A 23,283-nucleotide genomic window follows, 5' to 3' on the forward strand; every position below is an offset into this window, starting at 1 on the left:
CTACTTTCAAAACCAAAAGCAAACATGAGAAGTTAAAAAATAATTCCCCAGAAGAAAATCATTTTTAATGTCTCCTTTTTTGGGGAATAAAGACTCAAAATTAAAAAAAATTAAATAGTAAAGGTAGCTGATTAACTTTTACATTTGTGTTGAGCTTCTGAAAATCCCCTGTTGAATCTGGACTCTTTGATGGTATTTTAGGTGACAGTAAATTAACATCAGAGAATGTGTTACACTGCCTGCCTTTCCATTAAAACTTTGTGAAATTAAAGTATATATTTTCAACATTATATCAACTTTAGGGATTTAGAAATGTATATGGAATAGTATTTTAACCATGTCTGAAAAATACATAAATTTATGACTTATAAGTTTATATTTAGATTTATTGATTACCAAAATCACAATAAATTCATATTATTAGGAAGAATCTCAAAATATAGGAGCTAAATTTTCTAACCTTACAGAAATGCAAGTGTAACAATAAGTGAAAATAAACCCACAAGAGTTTAGAATCATCACAAAGTTTTACATGTAAAAATTATATATGATCTAGAAAATTAATTATGGACATGTTAGGAAACTTTTAAAGATAGAATATCTTTTAAGAATATATCTTTAAAATAGTGCTCTTGATAAGTATGCTTTTTGTACTATTGTTTGCTAATTCAATTTATTAAGAACAGTACTCACAGAATACATTCATGCTGGAGACATGATTCACAGAACTAAATTTTTCAAAGAAGCAATTTGCTGTCACATTATAACAACAATATTTCATTAATAAGTTAACTATTAATTAGTTAACTATTATAATAAGCACACTTGTGTCATGAAGAAAATCTTCTTTTTACTTACATACTAGCTGAACTACATAGATATGCTATATTTGTGTTATTTATAGTGGTTTTAGAGTTCTGTCTCTTTGGCAAGTAGAAATCAATTTATAGCTTGATTACTGTTTTATTACTTTACTTTTGATTTTCTGTTTTTCTAAATTAAAAGACCAAAGTCAGTGTTTGCAAGATATCATCTTCAACTTAAATATTTGAGTGGTAGTCAGGAATTGTTGGACTGAATAGTTTTCAAAAGTTTCTGGTACATTTCTGACTTCAGAAATCTGGGATAGGAATCCATTTCCATATGCATGTACACTATTTTTTGAGCCTCTTCAAAACATGTTTGAGTGGGTTCTTGAATGTTCTTGATGATAGTTTCTCTTGTAGAACTGTCAATATTAATCTGAAAAATGAAATTACATGTAGAGCATAAATAAGCATTATTGAAAATAGATACATATAATTGAAAATCTTAAGGTAGTCCCCTTGCTCTTCACTGAAATGTGAGATTTTGTGTGCTGTTTCCATAGTTACAGGAGACTTATAAACATTTTTTTAAGTGTATTCTGTATCCACTTTCACATCCTAGAGGAATAAAAGAAATCTCAAGGTCCTAGATCAGGGAAGTCTCAGAAACCACTGCTTACTCAGGCAGATGGAAGCGGTTAGTGGTAGTCTGCAGATAAGGAAGTTTGTGAAATGGAAGTCTCTTTTTAAAGAAAAGGAAACACAGTGCTAGTTATAAATTTAGCTTTCTTAATAGTAACAAATCGGAATATGACTAGAAATGGGAAGAAAGTGAGAAATGAAGAAATAAAGAGGAGAAGTGGTTATTTTAGTAAACCCCAAATTTTCCATGTAGGAGTTTTGGGGAATAAGTCAGTAATATTTGACTATCTTTAGTGATAGAAGTCTTATTCATCATCTTTTATCTTTGTCCCCTTGACAGGAATTTCGATTCTTCATTTTTTCTCTTCTGGGAATGTTGCTGAATATCCTTTATTTGGGATTATTTTCTTTAGGTAGTTGGGTATCATTGGCAGTAACGCTGGATGTCTGGTAGCTTTACACTACACTGAGCAGTTAATCTCTGCAGCAGGCTGTGGTGGCTAAATGCCCAGCACCACTGGCGATGTGTGCATGACATTTTATGGCATTTCTACTTTATTCTGCCAAGAACAGTACTTCTAAGCATTGCCTTTTACTCTTAACTTCCCTAGGACTGGGAATTAAGCTAATTTAATGAGGAAAATTTTTGGAACCCAATAATATAACCATAAGTCCTAATGTTACTGCTAAACAACTGTATGACACTGAGTTAGTTAACGTTTTACGTTCTCAAATATCTTATCTGCAAATGTTAGCAATATTGAATTTTATAGCATTTTAGGAGACACTGAGATCTAGAGTGCTTGGCATATATGAATACTTGACATGTTAGTGCCCTCCAATGGTTGTACTGATTTTCATTTCTCATGAATATTACCTCTCTAGGAGACTGTGGTTGGATGTAGATCTTATAAAGCTTCTTCGCCCTAGAAATTCTGCTCCACCGTGAGGCAGTTTTCCTATAGGTTTCACATGCCATCCAGAATTTAATATTCTCGTCACTGTGCTCCATTTTTAAATATGCTGCATAGACTACTGGACCATCTAGAAGTAGTAGAGAAATCAATTCATTTTCATCAGTTAAAATTATAAAAAATGTGAGCAATATTTAATGCTCTTTCCAACAAAAGTCTGAATAAAAGTTCCCAAACATTTGATAAATTAATATTATGTATATGTCCATCACCCATTTTGATCCATACGTCTGTAGTCAGTGCCAGTCCCTGGTGAGGTTACCCTTTGTTCTCACTCATTCATTGGGAAATATTCACCAGGGGATGGCCAGATTACCAATGCAGATGGTTACATTACCAGTGTGGATGGTCCTATTGCAGATAGGACAGAAGATAGCACAAAGATGTAGAAAAAAGAATTAAACTGGACAAAACTCTGATGATGGAATTACTTAAATAAAATCAAAGACATAACATCAAATTGGTGGATGAGAGTAGGATTTAGACTTTAGACAGGTCTATTTTGGAAGGAAACTGTCAAGCCACGCAGGAGTGATCTCTGATTAGCGTGGAGTGCTTTTCAGTGTCCATTCATGTCAGAAGAGTATAGAGAGAAGAAAAATTGAACTTCATGTTCATGTTTTATGCTTTGAAGCAGAAATAATGATCAGGTAAGGAAAATGAATTCAGAAGGGCTGTTTGAAATTATGAGAATCTAGTAAAAGATAGTACTTATACTGAACATAACTATCAAATGACACTTGATGCTGAGATGATTACATTCATCTCTGGTCTTAAACTATCTTTTTAAGTGGGCAGAAAGGACAAAGGTCGGGGAGTTTTGCTCATGGACACACAATTTTGTAGGAACGTGTGTTTGAAAAGGAAATTAGCAGGCTTTCATAAATTTAATACATTAACCACAATGTTTAGGAGGATCAAATATTCTCAAGATTTAAAATGAATTATTTGAGATAAGTTTCAAATTTCTTTTAGTGACTATAAGTTCTCTTTGCATATCTGAGCAATTGAATTGATAAAGGAAAAAAAGACAAAATAGTTTTTAATGATGTAACAGAAGTGTGTGGGTAGTCACACTGAGTATATGACTACTTAAAGAACAATTGTTAGCATAGAATTTTTTTTTGTGAAAAGCAGAATATAATTTAATGTATATGATGAGGCATTTGGAAGTAATATATACTCATGAAATTATCACAATCAGTGCTGTAAACATATCCACGAACTCTAAAAGCATAGGATATTTGTTAACAAAATCTTGATCAATGTCATCAGCTGCTATAAGAAATAATAGTCTTTTTAAGATAGCAAGAGGCATTATGGTACCACTGTTGATCACCCGGTATTCTGTTTTTACATCATGTACTATGTCCATCCTTTTGTTTTGACTGACTCCGTTTTGTTTTGTCACATTTGGTTTTATTCTCTTCAAAAAAAAAAAAGTAATAAGAATTGTAGGAGTAATAAAACCCAAAATGTGTAATTGTTATTGTAAAAAAAAGAGGAAAAGAAAGTGCTCTAAAGGATATAATTTCATGTATGTTTAAGTGTGTAAGATAGAAAACCGTACTATTTTTTTTTTTTTTTGGTCTTTTTCGTTTTTATCGGTACCAGGGATCGAACTCACGACTGACTGCTTGTAAGGCAGGCGCTTATGCCGCTGAGCTAAATCCCCAGCCCCGAAAACCACACTATTAAGTTTTTGTTGGATCATTGAATAGAACTGTTTGCAGTCTCACTGTTTGAATGTCCACTTTTTATGCTTTAATTGTGTAACTTGAACAACTGTTTCTAAGATGACAATATGTAATCTATTAATAGTGATCTCTTACTGTTTATTTTTTTGAAATTCTGCATTAGTTGTTACTAATGCTTTTACTGTTTTGTTTTGTTTTTTCTCTTTAAATAAAAAATTTTAAAAAGAAATAATAGTAATCAGGTGAAATGGAAGTGAGTAAAACCATATTTTTCTAAGTCTTCAGGTAAATAGATAAAATTTTAGAAAGTCAGACTCCTTGACTTCTTAGTTTCTACATACTGTCAGCAGTGATATAGGAATAAAGATAATAGTTAAAATATTTTGTATTCAAAAAAAGAACTCAAATAGAGATAGATCCTTTGTATGGGAGCATTAGGTTGCCAATGCTGGTAATCTAGAAGAAATATGGTATCCTTGCAATGCAAAAACCTAGAGCATGATTTACTGCTATTATATGAAAAAAATGTACACTTAATGCCTTTGAGTGACTGGTGGATTGACAGAAACATCACTGAGGTGAAAGGACAAAACAGATGGGGGTAAAGTGTGTATAGAAATGTAGGAACTAACATAGATTAGGTATTCCTATTCACTGGGGATCATAATTTAGGTTTCAAATAAGAAGTTTATTTTAATAGCAAAGTGACTTTAAATTGTGCTTGCCTCACGATAAGCACAAAGAGCTCAGATCAGGGGACACAGGTATAGTAACTGGTGCACTTTTTTTTTTGGTCTTTTTCCTTTTTATTGGTACCAGGGATCGAACTCATGACTGCCTGCTTGCAAGGCAGGCGCTTATGCCGCTGAGCTAAATCCCCAGACCCCTGGGGCACTTTTTATAGGAAAGTTGAATAGGTAGGCAAAGCAAAATATAAAAAGTGACTTGTGATTTAAGAATTGTTGTTGAACATCAATATTTTTCAGTATATACTGAAATGATTCTATTAAAATGAAGAGATTTATATTCAGAAGAATTTTGACTAAAGACTTCACTAGGAATAGAAAATAAAGAGCTTAAAACCAAGAAATGAGCTATGGAACAGGAGAACGAGAGAGAGAGGAGAGAGAGAGAGAGAGAGAGAGAGAAAGAAAAAGAAAGAGGGAGAAAGGGAGAGAGAGAGAGAGAGAGAGAGAGAGAGAGAGAGAGAGAGAGAGAGAGAGAGAGATCACGCAATATGCTTCTTGGATGGGTGAACTGAACTGAATGAGTGTGTGGTGGTGGGAAGATAATCTGGGAGCCAATGTTCTATTCCAAATTGAAGTATGCCGAATTTGTATTTTTTATTCTATGTTTAATTCTATATTAAATGTTCATAGATTCTGACTCCAGAACTTATTTGCATCTATTCCTGCCTTCTCTAACTTTCCTCCTGAGAGAGCCAGTATAAGTATATTGGCTTCTTTTTGTATTGGCTAATAGTTCCACAATTCTTGACATACTTGAGTGCTTTGCTCATGAAGTCATCTCTGCATTACTATGCATTTTTTATATTTTGCAAGTTATAGTACTATATATATGTGTGTGTGTGTGTGTGTGTGTGTGTGTGTGTGTGTGTATGATATAAATACAGAATACCACAGACACTTGATATGGTAGCTTGTAACATTGTCTTTAATTATTCCCAGTCTTTTTCCTGTGAGAATTACAAATTTCCTTGTCTTATTATCTGCATTAGCCTTGGGCTTTTACATCACACGTTCATTCACTAACCTAAGAAAGTGTCTTAAGACCCCTCATGTGGTTCTGGTCCTCCTTTGTCAAAAGGAGAACATATTCTAGGAAAAAAAGCTGCAACTTAAGCTTAATGTCAAGAATAAAGACATGGAGCAGAGCTACAGCTTACTCCAATTGTCTTGTATCATGAATGAGAAACAGACTTCTCTTACTGTAAGTCACTGGGATTTTCATGTCAGTGGTTAGTGTATTATAACTTTGCAAAAGTTGATCTGGACTACTGAAACCTGTCTGAAATTTCAGATAAGATTTTAATGCATAGAATCAGTAGAATTAACTGACTGATGTGTTTTATAGAATTCTGTATAAATTCTACTTTTTGTCAGACTACACTATAAAATAATCAAGCAGCTGGAGTATATATGTATAGAAATGTTTCAAGAACTGTAATAAACACTAGAATAGGAATTAAACTACTCAGTTTAGAATTTCTATTGGTGCACACACCAAGGAAATTACAAGGTGGAAAATCTTTCCCAAGTCAGACAATGGACTGCATGATAGCCCATTCTGATGTTTTAGTGATACTCATTCCTGAACATTATGCTTAAGAGATCATGATTCTACTTGAGAAGAACAAATAAAGGTAAAAACAGAATTTCTAATTTATGTTGAGTGGACAGAAGAAATAGAATTGAATCATGTAAGTGTCTACCTTTTCATCAAAGAATGAGAATAGCGCCTTTGGTAATTACCAGCTTGCTCTTGTAGACTGGTGATTAAAATTAGCATTTCTATGACACACAAGATGACACATGCCAGTATTCCTGATTCAGAAAGAAAATGTGGGATTTTTTTTGGCTGAGTCAAAATACAGTCCTATCTTGTTGCAAGATTGTGTCTTTTAAAGGTGGCAAATCTTGTATCATGCGTTAAATTCTAGAGATTTAGAATCCATTAGAATCCATTAGTATACATTAGAAATGCACTGGGACCAATTTTAAACCCATTTGCTATTCAATCTACAACCAGGCATAATGAATTCCATAATTATAACAGAATCTATGTGAAGTTTTATAGTAAACCTGATTCATTAAAACTATCTGATTTAGATTCTACAATCTAATCAAATTTTACTGTTCTACTTTTTTTTGCTGTATTACTATAAAGCTAGCTTAAAACCCTCTGAGTTGTTTTTAATACAGAAAACAGCCAATAAATAGCAATGCTTTTACAATTTGTTATTTTTTCTTTCACCTGTTCAGTTCTTTGATCATATAGAATCTTGTATTTATCTAGTCTCTTAGTTTCTTTTCTCTCATTACTGAGACACCAAAAATTAAAGGGGGAAATGCTTATTCAGCTCACAGTTTATAAAGTTTTCAAGACAGAATGGCACATAGCAGAGGGACAATAGTTTATGGTGGTGGAAGACAGCAAAAGCAACACAGCAGGGGTGAGAGCTAAGACTCTTTCTGTCCTTTGTATTATATGCAGGCTGCTTGCTCTAGGGTGGGTGTACTATTACTATCCTTAATCCTAGCAAGAACTATGACAAACCAATGAGTGAACTGATGCACTAATCAGTACCCTGAATCCCAGTGTCACACATTGTAGATTCAGCCACCTCTGAAAAAGTCCAGTTGCTGGATGAAGCTTTGGGGAACATCTAGGCAGACTCTAACACTTAACATTCACTCATTTACACAAAGAGAGCTAAACACAAATTACTTATTGATACTATTATAAGAGGAAAACATTTTTGTATCACTATTGGTCTTTTGTACTTAGTATCAAGTATTAAATATTTTTTCTTTTTTCCTTTCAATGATCACACAATATTCCGCTGAAGGGTTAGGTTATAATATAGTCACCCCACCATACCCACAGGGATTTGCTTCCTGGATCTCCCCACTGTGGGAGTCTAAGTACGCTCAAATCCCTCACATAAAATGGCATAATATTTCCATATAGCCTAACATATATTATTCCTGCATACTTTAAACCATCTTTAAATTACTACTAATGCCAAATGAAAATAATGTATAAATACTTGTTATATTACACTATTTAGTAAATATTGACAAGGAAAAATGCTTGTACATATTTAGTATAGACTTATTTTTCCAAATATTTTTTGAACCCACTGCTGTTGAATCTGTGGATTCAAACTGACTGTATATTTAGCCATCCTAAAAGTATTGGGCATTTTAAATTTATCATCCCTTTTTGTTATAAATTATCAAACACAGAACATTTTAATTTATCACTTCTTGCATCTGTAATTGTTTTCTTAGAAATGATTTAAGTAATGTGATCTCCAGAATGAAAACATAATATTTTTAGAGATTCTCAGTGCATAATATATGGTAAAATTGATTTCAGAAAGACTTTATTATTTTTCAGTAAATGCAATATCAGTGTCTTTTCACCCTACTTTTTCTAATTGAATATCTTTCTTTCTTTAAGGTCCTGCATTTATCTCAGAATGAACATGTGTTCATTCTTTGTATGTTTAATGTATGTTTTGGTGCCTTTGTAAAAACTCAATTAACCATAAAGTGTACACATTTTTGAGTTTTCTACTATGTTCCATTTGTCAGACCCTTATTCAGCTTCGATGAAAACTTTTGTCAAATTACAGTATTTTTTTAAAAAAGTGTGTCTGCCTTGCCTTTGAATTTTATTAAGGATAATTTTTTATGTTATACCAATATACCAAAAGTGGGAGTTCTGTTGCTCTTTTCTAGGGGATTTTTAGGTTTTAAAAAATCATTTTTGCAGTGGTATTTTATATGCCACAGTGGTACATGAGATTTTTCTCCCATGCAATTGCCTGATACATAAGAAGTACTTAATTCATATTTATTCAATGCACATTGAAAGATACACACTTAAAAAAATCCAACATTTTAAAATACTTGTTCGTCAAAAGTGAATCACTGGATAACACCTAGAATGTGTCTCAGTTTTACATTTTTAATTTCTACCTAAAGTCTGAATTTTGCTATAATTCTGTCCTCGAATTGATTTTTTCTTAGATTCTTCTTTTCCATAAAGACCTTGATTTAATTGTATTGTGTTGGGTATAGTATTTATTACTTTATATCTCCTAAACAAATAACTAAATCAGTTTCTACTTATCTATTGAGACTCAGACTATTTCCTCCCCATGTAGAGTTCAGAATTACATGTTTCTTAGAATCAGTATTGTAATCCATAAAAATAGTCCTCTGCATATTACTAGCTCTCTGCTTTTCACTAGAACCTTGTCAATGTAAGCACATTTTTATTCTCTTGAACATATCATGCTTATAATATTATTTTTGTGGTTGGTTGGGTCATAGAATGATATGCTTTATTACTTTTTTTGTTACCCAATTGTCAATTTTTAAAAGACCTTCATTTAATGTTAATTTCTAGCAAACTTTTATTCTTTTTTTGCTAACTTTTATAAAGCACAGTTTGATTTCTGCCTGTTGTAATCTTTCTATGACTTTGCTTTATTCTCGTGACAACATATCTCTAAATTGATAATTGCACCCAGACAGATACCCACTTGAGATCCTTGCTAAATAAACACTTTTCACCTTGTTTATGAGGTCTCCAGAAATGGCACATAAACTTACATACTATGATGTGGTATTTCAGGTTTCCTTATTAATAGTTACGTTTTATTTATTCACTGAACATTTATTCCATTTGGTACAAACTGTGTTTTTAGTTCTCAGAGGGATGAAAGGTGAACAAGAGGCCCTATAGTCTTAAGGAATTTATAATTTGCTCAGCAGGCTACTGTAGAAAAACCTCATTACACAAGCTACCTACAATTAGTAACAGAATAAATAATGATGCTAATAAAATAGAAGAAGGAAAAATATTTCCAAAGATTTCATGGAAAAGATGGAATTTGAATTTTCTTTTCAAAAATAGAGGAGGTGAAAAGTACAAAAAGGACATTGTGCAAAAGTCTGCAGCAGTAAAAATTATAGCTATACAAGTACAAAATGTAGGACTTTTTCAGACTGGTGGAGGACATGTTATGTGAAAGGTCATAATTGGAAATAAGTTTTAGAAAATGTGTTGCGTTAGAGTGTAGGGAGTCCTGAGTATCAAGAACTTTTGAACTTTTTGGTATGGAACAAAGATAAAAGATTGTTAGAGATATACATTTTATTACTAATAGAAATACCAAATTTTGCAGGCCTAGTCTATAACAGGAATTGAGCTAGCTATTCTTTCTCCAACTTGTCCAGTAATGCTAAACTGATAGCTGGTATTATTTCCATTTTACCAGTGAAGAGTAAGTATGAAACTGCAAAGGGGAAGCTAATCTCTCAGTGTCACAAACATGTATTACAAAGTGTTAGGGACTAACATGTAAACAATTAGTAAAGGAGAATCGTCACTGGCTAAACATACACTTTTGTATTCCCATTTTAATTTCTTAAGTTTTACGTGATAGATTAAAAAATCATAGTCATACTGGCAAGTTGGATCACAAAACTATAAAGAATACCCCAAAAGTGAAAAGGGTAATTTTAAATTGCACAAAATCTCCCATGACTCCACATGTTCATTGGCAAGATCTGCTACAAAAGGGGAGAACTCAGATGCTGCCCCAGGATTGGAGGTGGAGATCCTGGGACTAGGCAAGGTCCATGATTGAGGTGTTTCAGTAGAAGTAGTCAAGGATTCACAAGTCCAACTATTTCCTTTTGGGGCTTGCAGGGCTTGTGTGTCCATATCAATCCAGGGAGAGAAAATCGTTCAAAAAATTGGGCCCACTGTAATACTTCCTCCAAAGTACCCTAAGAAAATAGCAACCCACAGAGGCAGCTATCTTGTCCAGCATAACTACACTGTACAAACTGCAATTGAATATTTAAGTAGTGTAGCTAACTCCCTTCTGCACTTGGTATCTCCAAGAGATTAAATCTTTACAGAAAGCCTAAAAAGAATCCCACAAAAAAATCTATAGGCAAAAATTTAAAAAAAAAAAAGATGAGGGAAACAATTCTATTTTTGAACAAAGTACCAAATTCAGTAAGAGAATTTTCTAAGTATCTGTTGCATTTTTTTCTGTGCTATTTTCTGATTCTAGTTTCCTACCCCAGACACAGGCACATTTCCCTTGAATTCACATCATCCTTGAATTTGCATCATCTTTATATTTTCCATATTGAGCCTATGAGTTTCTTTTTTTCATATCCATTGCTATATTTTCCCTTTATATCATCTGAAGTTTGATACTTAAAGTCAGAGCCTTATACCATCTGCTTAAACCAGATACTGATAAACTTTGAAGAGTTCTATATTGAGACGCAAATTACTTCTTAATTTTGAAAGTACTTAGAACAGCAAATTGTTAATTTTTGGAAAACACTAAATTTAGGATACTTTGGTAAGGCAGTGTATTTTAGTTCATTACTATTTCAGCATATTTTCTAAGAGGTTTATATGTATACTTGTGAAGAATAAATATCCACAGTGACTAATCTTGTTTTAATTAACACCAGAGAAAATAACATTGCTTGACATGACAAACTATTTTCAAGTTTTCTTTTTTAACTATGTCAGTTGCCATTTAGAAGGGGTGACAGGTGCCGCCTCTATTCATTATATAGTATCCCTTCCCCCATTAAGAATAAAACTGGCCAGTTAGCAATGCACAATACTCACATTTTGTAGTCATCAAATTTTCAAAAGATTGGGCCCACTGTAATACTTCCTCCAAAGTAAGGCTTTGAAAGGAAACAGAAAGCAGTAAAATATTCTCAAAGTTTTACTGTACCAAATAAAAATATTACCTTGAAAATAACACCAAAACATAATTACACTCCATTTGTATCTAGTTTTGAATGGAAATCTGCCTTCCTATGATTTTTTACATTTTATTTTTAGTGTTTTAAATTTATAAAAATTATAGTAAATAGTATACTCTTGAGATATACTGAAGTAAATACTAAAAACATAAAGCACTATAACTCATATCTCATTTACATATTTCTACTATTAGCATCATGATAGATTATTTCAATCCTTTTGTTATACATATATCTGTGGTTTTAATCAAAAAGTAATCTACTGTGTGTGCATGTATACTTTATGTGTGTATACTATTCTAGTAAGTATTTTATATTTCACAACATCTTAGTCATGCATAGTATTATAATTTATAATTATAGATTTATAATTTTCATCATATCTACATCATTTTAATGACTATATATTATTTAACAAGGGGACATTCCATAGTTTACAATAATTATTCTCAAAAACCACTCTGATTATCTTATTTTTCAGTGTTAAAACTAAATGTAGCCCAACTGTTTAAGATTTTCCATGCCCACCTAGGGTAACTTCCTAGACAATTGGTAGAAGTAGATTAAAAATGGATGAAAAAGGCACATACTTTTGAGGTTTTTGGTACAAACTGCCAAATTGATTTACATGGTTGTGCCTTGTGGGTTCCTGTCACCAACAAAATGTTTACCCATTTGTCTGTTGGCATCTTGGAGTTTATCCTATGTCAGTCTGTTTGGGGAGCCCAAAGGAGATTTTTGCAGGTGAGTTCCCCAAACTAAAGAACCCATGTATGCAAGATAACAGCAACAACAACAGGCAACATGGAGCAGAGCAGAACACAAGAGCTCAAGAGTGCAAGAGCCACCTGTGTCTTTAATGTATGATTCTTATACAGATTGTTATCTCATACTTACAAAGTGCTATCACCAGCGTTTACCTGTGCTAGGTCATAGTTATATAACTGTATTCTGCTTGTCCTGTGCTAGACAAGTGGGGTCACATCTCAGATGTTCTTAGATGCCCCTGAGGTCTGAAGCAGTCTGAGTGGTTTCCCCCATCCTATGTGGGTATACTCATACACTAAATTTAATATTGCTATATCTATCATTTTCTCAGTCTCTCATTTGCTTTATTTTGCATTTTGAGAATTTTAATTATAATATAGTATAGTGTATCAAGTAACATTTGACATAAAAAGTATAAACAAAGCTATTTACCATTTAGAAAGTATCTAGGAAAAGCCAGAGATGCAGGATTATGTCTTTTTCTGTCATAAGTTTCATGAGATTGAAATTGTCAAGTGACTCTATTTTCACAGACAAATAATTTTATTTTCCTTTTAAAAAATAGTAAATGTGTTCATTGCTATTTGGATTTTTTATTTTCTTGTTTTCAATAACTGGATATTATCAAAATGGCTCTGGATATAAGCACAATCTTTCCTTTGGCTGTTTAGTTCTGCGGGAACAGCTATCAGCATTAGAAGGATCCTAAGCCAATGAAGGAAGATTAGCTGAAGAGGTTAAAAAATAATCCAGAACATGGAAAAGTTCAAATATCTTTTATTTTCTAAAAATTGGCTGGATCCTGTCAGTTTTGGAGAGACAATTTGCACAGTCATAAAGCTTAACGGTGTATTGTATTAAGATTGCTTTCTTAAAAAAAACATTTTCATGAAATTATACCTCATTGTTCTTTTCTCTTATTAGAACTTTAGAAAAAGTAACCTAAAATGACCTTTCCAATCCAGTGAGATGGAAAGTAGTAGTCAAGATTTATTGGATGTCTATCTTTTCCACTCATTCCTATTTTACAGGAATGGATACAATCTACAAATTGAGGGAAGAAGTTGTTACTATATTGGGTAGCTTAAATTAGGTGTTGAAAGTTGTTGGTAAGAGAATTTTTGTGCCTATAAGGATCAAGAGATTTTTGGAGTCATATCATGTTTAGAAGAGTAATTATATTTATAGGTCAAGAGGTAAAATGAAATTTGTTTGAAGTCTATTTTTACTTGCAATCTTTTTCTTGACCATCACATGAGTCTCATGTTGCCCCATGAGTATCCAGGTGATCTCATCAGAATTATTTTAGACACTCCTTTTCCCCTTAGCTGCCTGAATTTCCTGATATAAATTCTCCAGTTTTGCATTCTCTACTTTCTTCTGGGCAAATAGCAGTGAGAACCAATCACACATGGAGATGTTTTGAGATGTTGTGAGGCATGGACCAAGGAATGAAAGTGGAGTCTAATAGTCCTATGTCCTAATCCCGGTGTAGTATTTAATAGTTTTTGGTCTTACTATACTAAAATCTCCAAACCTCAGTTTCACTTTCTACAAAATGGATACAATAATGTCTGTTTCATAAAATTATGAAAAAAAATCATTTCATGAACATAAAGCAATTATGAATTGTTGTTCGCTGTTATCAAGAAGTCTTTCATAAAAGTGAATTCCCTCTCTCTCTCTTTTTAAATATTTTCCTCATGGTGGGTCTATGAGGCAGAAAGACCCACCATAGCAAGAAATGCAAGCTCTGATGGTGTTCCTCCATGAAAATCATCAGTAGAAAAGAAGGTTGTTCTCAAAGAGCCTGTCACATCTTTCTCCTTGGAAGTACCTATGTAGCTTAACGACCTCAATTCATTTAAAATGTTGAAATTTTGGTCTTAATATGTATTTCACCCATCGCTGCTGCCTCATTCTTAGTACCACATAGTAGCTTACAAGCATTTTTGGATATTTGGTTCTTCAAGAGAGGAGCACTCAGGCGAGAAGCCCTAATCCTAAGGGAGGTATGGTGAGACCTGAAGTCTCACACTGTGCTAGGTTGGGAACTCATGATTATCTTAACAGGGATTTTCAACCTGGGAATTTTTCGAGAGAAGTTAATCCAACTGAAAGGCTTGTTATCCTTCTTTACAGAAAATGTTCTGTTTTAATTCAGTTTTCATTCGAATGGCTATAATTTTAGTTGTAAAAACTTCAGAAGATTGGTCTGTGAGCCTTTTTACTCTTCTGGTCTCATAACTTCCAACTAGGAATAGTCTCTAGCACTTCATACTTAGAGGGTTTGAACTGTGAAAATATTTTGGATCAAAAAAGTCTCATTTTAACAAAAAGCTTTAAAAATACTCATAGTAAACTCTACCTTAACTTGCTGAAATCTCAAGTGTAAAGGATGAATAATGAAAACAGAATATTTGTGTAATACATGATTGTTCTTCTGGTTCAACTACTCATGTGCAAATTTTACTTCCAATTCTGAATTCAATATATTAAGAAAACAGGTGAATACAGTTATTTATCATGCAATGAAAAATGCTTTAAAGTTGGCATAGAATTTAAATGTCACTTACTTTGAAGGTAGTCTCTCAGATCCACTTCTGCACATTTTACAAATCCAACAATTTTGCCTGCTCATTTTTCTAAATAAATATAATATATGTTTGTATAAATTAGTCACATAAAATTATATGATAGAGTCAGTTTTAAATCAGAAAAAATAAGGAGAGGTTCTTGAATCATGGGGGGTAGGGAGAAGAAAGGGGAGTAACATAACTCATGAATATGCAGTTAATGTAACTGATTTATTCATTAAATAATAGAGTTTAAAAATACAGATCTCTGAGAAAAATCTTTTCATGTAGAACCTGGCAAGATCACACAAATTCGTAAGGCTTCCCTTTTTTTGGACAATTCTTATTTTTAGAAAGCTTTTCCAACATATTGAACATAAATTTGTCTCTCTGTAACTAGTCATATAAAATAGTACAAATAATGAAATAAAAAATAAAACTCCTTAAGAATGAATTTCTATAAGGGCATTGTTATATAGTTGTATTCATCTGGGCATTGTAACTTTTGACTTTAAAATAGGTAAGGTTTATTCAGTCCAGGTACTTTTATATAACATTAAATGTAGTTGAGTTTCTAATTCAAGACTTTGAGAAAACAACTAAACAGTTTGTTAACAATAATTAAATCCATACTTTATAATGAAAGCTGAAAATAGTTTGCTAACTATCTGTAAGCAATGATGTACAATGAACTATGGAGGCTGATATGGTGAGTTTTTATATCAGCCTATACTGGCTGATTCAAAATATCTACTGAGTACTTGTTGTGTGCCAAGCTCTGGCTGTCAGTGAGTGGTCTGCATAGATCTTGTTTCTCTTTTCTCTTGCCCTCTCTGACGTGCAATTGGACTTGGATACTTGACGAACAGAGGCTGTGGAGAGGAGAACCATACGAGTCCTCAGAGTCTATAATGAAGGCATCCTAGTGAAAAACTTTGTGAGCTGGACCAGTAGACTGTGCAAGGAAGAATTGAGTAATTGAGGAAACCACTTGAGCAGAAATGAAGATAAAGTGGTCATTTCCTTATTGAAGAAAGGAAAGAAATATAGTTTTGACAGGAGTATCGAGTATGGCAGGAAGATAGCTGAGGAAAAATGTTAGTTAAGATTGGACTAATTATCTGCTAAAAATGTTCAGTGCAGCTAGAAAATGGGAGAGGAAATTGTAAGGGCGGGCTGAAGCCAAGAAGGTAGGTCACACAGGCCAGAGATTTCATATTAAGGAGTTGGAAAATCACTGATGGTAAAATTCAACACAGCTATGTTAACATTTGAAACTGGTTTGTGACTAGACCGGGTCATAGTATGACAAGAGTGGAATCACAGAGAACAGCTGGGAGGCAACGACAGCAGATCAGGTGGAGGGTGATTAGGAGGAGAAAGCAGAGATGGAGGGGAGGGGTTTTAGGCCTTGGGGAGCAAGAATTATTAGAACCTTTTGATCAAATATAAAAGTGAGAAAAGGACAGGGAAAATACAGAGTGAGAGATTAGGTTTCAAGGTATAAGTGGTCAGTTTTCATAAACGCTTAGAAGAATTAAAAATATAAAATGTCCAGGAAAAGACATAGCCCAAGATTAATGACTGAAGAACACAAACACTTGGAGAAAATACTTTAAATAAGAGGAACTTTCAAGTTAATACCAGAGTAGTATGATATTACAGAAACCAAAGAATACACATCAAAAAGGAGAGTTGCCAGTTAGTTAAAAACTGGGAAGAGAATAAAAACCAAAAGACTGAAAGATGTTGTCAGATTTCTTAACAAGAAGGTCATTGATGACCACAATATGAGCAGTTTTCAGTGCAGCAGGAAGAGCAGAAACAAGATAGAACCCAAGACAAGGAGAGCTTGTGTGGAGCTACTTACAGATTCTGTCTCTCTCTGTCTCTGTCTCTGTTTCTCTCTGTCTCTGTATCTCTTTCTCCTTTTCTCTGTGGTTTGTGAAAGATGGTGATATAATGATATAGCAGAAACAGAGAAGCAGCACTATGCCATTTGATCATCCTGGCTTCTGTATTTAGGCAGTATCATTGTAGTCTTCAATGTGAGCACTATGTCTTAAATATGGCAGATGGTAGCCATTGACAAAGATGGAAGACACAGGAGAAAGAGGGACAAACCGATAGTATTTTAAGTTTTGGATAAAAAAGTTAGGCTAGAATTCAGAATGCAGTGACTAGAGCATTGGAGAAGGAGCAGTATTAAAGAATTCACAGTTCTCTAATAACTGGAATGAAGTGAAGAAAGTCTAAGTATTAACTCAAGTACATTTGGAGGTTTAGAGATAAGAATTTATGAAAGGTATATTCTGGTGCATTTGATTTTTTATATGGATCCCTGCTGTAAGTGAGGAAGATTATGGAGCTAAATGTATCTAAAGGAGGAATAAAGTAAAGGTGAATAGGTTACTTCATTGATTAAGACTCTTGAAGGTAAGTATAGTTTCAATGTAGCATGAGCAAAAGGAAGAGTTTGTTTTAGGAATATGTTTATGTGAACAGTTAAATTCTAGATGACTAAATGTCAGACTCACAAGGTTGGTCTCTATTGTTGGTAATAATCTTTTGCAGTCTTTAAGCAGTATGATGCAAATAAAAAACGTTTAATACAAAGATAAATGCAACTAATTGAGAAATAATTGAGACTAAGAAAACTATTGCACTGACTGCTCATAATGACCTTTTGTATAACTGGATCCTGAACAACTTTGAGGTAGTTCAAGTGTCACGATTCTTCTGTCTGAGCAAGTACAAGATGTAGTATCCAACAACTATTATCCATTTTCTATGAAAAATAATAAATAAAGGATTTACTTTCTTCATATAGCCTCTCTGTCAGTTCAATTAGTCATCCTTGTCTTCTAATGGGATCTGACTTACTCTTTACCGTCTCTTTGACAAAAGGTTTCATATCCCCTTCTCTTCTCACCTTATCTAATAGAAATATATATATACACATTTAAACATTTGTTGGTGATGTATACACATTTTAATATATTGTTAGTGATCTCTATAACTCAGATGTATGCCATTGTGGTATTTAATAGCTTAATAGAGTTGTTTGGCAAAAGCACAAATTTGGTATGTAACACTCGCTGTGGTCAAAAGCATGGCAAGGGTAATTTCTGGATACAGCAGAATTTAGGGGTTTCCCACAGCTCCCTAGAGGTAAGAGAGTACATGCAAATAATTCTAGGCTCTACAACCAGATAAGCATGCACTTGAGTTCAGGCTTTTATTAGCTGTATGACCTTGTACATGTTAATTCAACTTTCAGATCCGCATTGTTCTATTCTCTCAAATGGAACTGTAAAGATTAGAAAAATAAATGTATGCAAAACTTCCTATTGCAGTTTGTCTGATCTGCCTTTACTTTACTTTCTTCTTGTACTTTGTTACTCAGGGAGTATTTCCTGAACTCTTTTGTACATATATGATTTTCTGGCAGATTACATTCCTTTCTTTTTTAAAATTTCATCTTAGATCCCACCAGTTTTCTTCATTAACTTTATTCATTCTTCAACATGTATGCATATTCTCTGCAAGAACTCCTCTTCATTTTTTTTGTTGTCCCTATGTCCCTCTTGTTCACATGGTATTTTAGTCTAGATCTCTGTACCTATTTAGTAGATAGGTCACAGTATTAAAATTAAAGTTGTCTACAGAGGTTCCGATATATCCTGAATATCACTGTGAGAGGTTTAAGCCACCAGGTGGTATTTATTGGCCCAGAAGTGCTGAGGGAAAAAGGATTTGAAGACAGTACTAAATGGGAAAAGGACAAGATGCCGGTACACCCAGAGCATCCCCTTAGTGACAGCTACACATGTGGTCGCTTCTACAGAGGTGCTTCATGGCAAAGGAGAGAGAAATGCAATCTATACCGATCATTCTTGTCAAGATAAGAGATCCCAAATAGGACTCTATTCATGTAGTGAAATAGCTACTTTTTCTCTAATTGCAGCAGCAAAGATTGTATACACTAATTGCAGCCCTAGGCATAGTTACATCGCTGATACAGAGGGAGGCTTTCTGGTTCCTCAAGAAATAGGACTTGTTGGATTCTGTGCCAAATACTGGAGTTCTGGGGCTCAACACTGCCCAGAACTTAGTAGCTTTCTGTCTGCCCACTAAGATTTCTGGAACTGACTATCTATCCATAGGTCAATATTTTTTTCTGTTAGTTACCACTAGATTTCCAATTACCATGTACCATTACTCTGCTGGAATATCATAAACCATTGCTTATGATTCACTCATCCTGAAAAAATAAATAAATTCACAAATACTTAACCTAGTTTCAAGTAAAAATGTCAAATTGACCAAATGAATTTATTACTTCCAGCCAAAACACTGGTAAAATTATATGACAAGCATATACAAAACTTAAACATAAAAGGAAAAGGGGATTTAACAAGGGGAAAGAAACAACAACAAAATATTTCAAAGTAATCTTGGAAAATGGAAAAACGATGGAAGAACAGAAATGAAAATTTACATACCGTTAAAATGAGAAAATGCAGCCTTTGGGATTTCCTCTACAAAATGAAGAACATAAAATTCTCAATCTAAGGGAAAAAGGATTTTAAAAATAATAGTACCTAAAAAGTATGTACAATACTGCATTCAATAATATTTAGCATTAAATAATACATCTCCATCTATAATTTACAGCAAAAATATGGACCGGCAGAGTCAAATACTAGCACATTCATGATTAAGAAATTTTAAGATATTTTTGGTAATTCTAAAAATGAAAGTTCTAATTTTCAAAAAATTACTGTTGTTCATGATAAAGATTTGATTAGTAAGTTTTATTGATGAATTTAAATTTGTTTTTATTAGAAAAATATAGGTAAGGACCTCTATAGGTTAATTTTATCCTTCAAATAAATCAGTGCATAAGTGAAAATATATATTAATCACAAAGATTCCATAGAACTACAGTTCTATTTTGGCTGAAAGAGAATTCCAAGTATATAATGACCTAAATTGATACAATGTAAAACTGATTTATATTCTAGATAAACTTACCAAGGTTCAAATCAACAAGAATCTTTTTTTCCTCATGTTGATGGTAATGATACGTAGAAATATTCCATTAACCTAAAAATAAAACAAATGAAAACAAAAGAGATCAGTGTGAGCTTCCCAGAGAATATGTACGCAGCAAGGAGTTCTAGAAATATCCTGTCTGAGGTTTTAAGTAAATAATTTTTCACTTTATAAATGCAAGAACATCGTCATCCTAATGTTTGATTTATTAACTTCTTATCTAGGGTTATGTTAATGTTATGGATTATTTTATGAATGTGTACATAAATATATTTTATTTATATTTTCCAGGGCGTTTTACTGAAATATATTTACCTTAACATGATAGAGTAAGCCTATTTATGCTAAACATTGCAATTTTTTGGATTTTAGCTTTTTGTATATATTACCTAAAAAATTGAAGGAACAAAAATTTGAAAAGAAAAATTTTTATTATGTTCCATTGTTATTGCCATTCCAAAAATTGAACACTATGCATAAGAAGATTAATTTGCATATATTTATTTTTCAGAACACTTTTGGTAAAATTAAGGTGCACTTTAAAAAATAATCTAAGTATAGAGTATTTAGAAGTTTAGTTTTCCATTATGATTTTTGGCTCCAGTTTTTCTCCTAATAATTATTTAAAAGAGCAAAAACCACTTCACTGATAGAATCTTAGAATGTTACAATTATTAATTATATTACAAGTTGGATATATATAGTATGGAAAAGGAATTCATGTTCCTCCAACATTTAAATGAAAACTTCAAGTCAAACAAAAATAAAAGAATTTTTATTATTTTTTCACATATTTAAATAAGCCTGATAGGAAAGTAATAAATTTTTTCTTTTCATACCTTGTATCTGTAAAGAAACATTTAATATGTTCCTTTATTTTATAATGTAGTATGTTGCATAAAATTAAGAAAAATCTAAAATCATTTACACTTTAGCAATATTTTGTTTGCCATAGTTCATGTATTTCATGTGTCCTTTATAAAATAAAGTAATTTGTGTGTTGTTTTACTTGTGGGCAACATGGAAAAATTGCATAATATTAAGATTAACCATGCTTCAGATAAACCTTACAACTATCCACACCTGGGATCCGCACAGCTAATAAACTGATGGAATTAATGTCTATATAATATGTAATTTTAAAAAACAAACTATTCTGAAGTATTTGATTTTATATCACTAACTAAATGTATACACATGTACACATGAAAAACATGTAAAATGAGGAAGCAAACTTCAAAACTAATTATTTCCTCTATCATCCTAATTAAAAGTTTCTTTTAAAGTAGGTGATTTTAAGTATAGAAAGTCTAACCAAGGCAAAAAACATGTTTACAAGTTTTTGTTTTTCTTTAGGAAAAATACTGCTAGTATTCCTATGAGTCTTATTATCGAAATCAACATTTGCTAGTCATTTATATCAAGCTAATGTTCTTGTACTTACCAAATTTTTTACGGAATCTCATACTTACAAATATAACGTGTAGAAGAGTCTACCATGGTGAATTTTAATTCCTTTTTGTTGTGATCCTTTTGAAATCAAGTTCGGAAATTTTATGGGATACCCAGCATCTTGTTTTTCCTGCACAAAAAGACTTCACAATCTCAATAATTACCTTCAGTGGCACACTGGACTCCCCATGAATGCTCTGTGTTTTACAGACGTGTATCTATGCAAAGAGAGGTTTTGTTGAATATGGAAAGTAGTGCTGTGGGACTGCAATGCATTGCTGATAAAGAGGTTTTATCTAACTCTCTCAGAACATCTGAAGTGATCAGATAATTGGAGCCAGTAACTTCATGAAATCTTCAATGTAATAGCCTAAACTTTTTTCCAAAATAATTTATTTTTCAAGTTATAGAAAATGGACACAATAAGATAAAATCCCTTTAAAAATAAAAAGAGAACTAAGTACAAATAAGTAGGCTATTATGACTGGTAGTTGCTACCAAATTATTGAGAACTACTAAAATCAACATGTTTAGAATAGTCAAATTACTAAGAAGTTTTAGTATTGAAGGATCTAAAAAAGTCACTTTTGTGGTTTAACCTTTCTAATTTCTTTATTTGACCTGCTAAGACAGTGTTTGGACTCTTCACATTTTAGTTTGTTAATATGCCTGTTCAAATGTGGACTGAACCAGTGCTTGTGATGACCTCTAATGAATGCAGAATATGGTGAGATTGTTATGCCATTGTCATATATTTAATCCAACTGTGTGTGTGTGTGTGTGTGTGTGTGTGTGTGTGTGTGTGTGTATTTAAAGAGAGTGATGGGAATGGAGAAATGCTAGCCTAGGACTGGAAAGATCAGAAAGATCAGTTGATGGAGTATTTTAAAAAGTATTTAGGACCCAGAGGAAGAAGTTGTCCTTAATGATTTTTAAGGTACAAACCTAAAGAAAATTGAATATATTAATTCAGCGATATGTATGATTATATATGTATGGTTATAAAAAGCAAATAAAGTCAGAAGTTCAATAAATGTAGCCATAAAACAAGAAATAAAGAGCAGAAAATGATTTTTGATGTTCAAACCTAAAGAAATTGAAAATATCAAAATGCAAGTAAGGCCAGAAGCTCAATAAACGTAGCCATGAACCAGGAATTAAAGAGCAGGATTTAGAAAATGGGAAGGATCTGGGTTATTTCTTGTTAGCAAGCATGTTCAATGGTTGCCAGTTGTCCAGTTTCTTTTTTTATCTCAGAAGGTGCCAACACTATAATGGTGAGTATCTGCAGGAAGTTTTCATTGTAATAATCAGCCCCCTTTCCCCACCTAATAATTTGTTTGTTAGAATTCAGGAATGTCTCCCTTTTCTCATGGTTTGTATGCAAGAAGGTGGCAGGAACATCCTGGAACAAATAACCTAAAAGAGTGAAGGTTTCAAAGCCTATAAAGGCATCAAATATGAACCTTTCAACAAGGATTGAGAAATAAGCAGTGGAGGGATGAGTAACCAAGGAGTGGTGCAAAGCAGTGCTTAAAGAGTTGCAACACAAAGTGTAGAGGCTAGTAGAAGATTTTCAAGTATTTTTTGTTTCCTTGAAGTAAATGTAGAAGTTGATTAATGGGATCAAAGTAATACAGTTCTTCAATTCTAAGTAAACACTGATTCAGAGCTGTTGGATCAGAACATGTAAAAGGATCATTTTTATCTTTGTTCATGTCCTTTTTCAGAGAGGCAAAATCTTTCTG

At 32.8% G+C, this 23,283-nt stretch overlaps 1 protein-coding gene across 1 annotated transcript; it reads right to left on the bottom strand.

Moving 5' to 3' along the window:
• Nucleotides 1–365: 365 nt before the first annotated feature.
• Nucleotides 366–21,732, bottom strand: Rgs13 (regulator of G protein signaling 13). The gene is made up of 7 exons (XM_023567239.2): nucleotides 21,556–21,732; nucleotides 20,063–20,134; nucleotides 19,531–19,566; nucleotides 15,026–15,094; nucleotides 11,539–11,600; nucleotides 2,326–2,492; nucleotides 366–1,242 (listed from the first exon to the last, which is right to left on the bottom strand). Exons 4-7 carry the CDS (start codon nucleotides 15,088–15,090, stop codon nucleotides 1,060–1,062), a joined length of 477 nt encoding a protein of 158 aa, XP_023423007.1. The 5' UTR covers nucleotides 15,091–15,094; nucleotides 19,531–19,566; nucleotides 20,063–20,134; nucleotides 21,556–21,732; the 3' UTR covers nucleotides 366–1,059.
• Nucleotides 21,733–23,283: the final 1,551 nt, after the last annotated feature.

The sequence above is a fragment of the Cavia porcellus genome, unplaced genomic scaffold (assembly GCF_034190915.1).
Source record: "Cavia porcellus strain 051 isolate PalLab524CR breed Dunkin Hartley unplaced genomic scaffold, mCavPor4.1 scaffold_29, whole genome shotgun sequence".
Taxonomy (NCBI): Eukaryota; Metazoa; Chordata; class Mammalia; order Rodentia; family Caviidae; genus Cavia; species Cavia porcellus.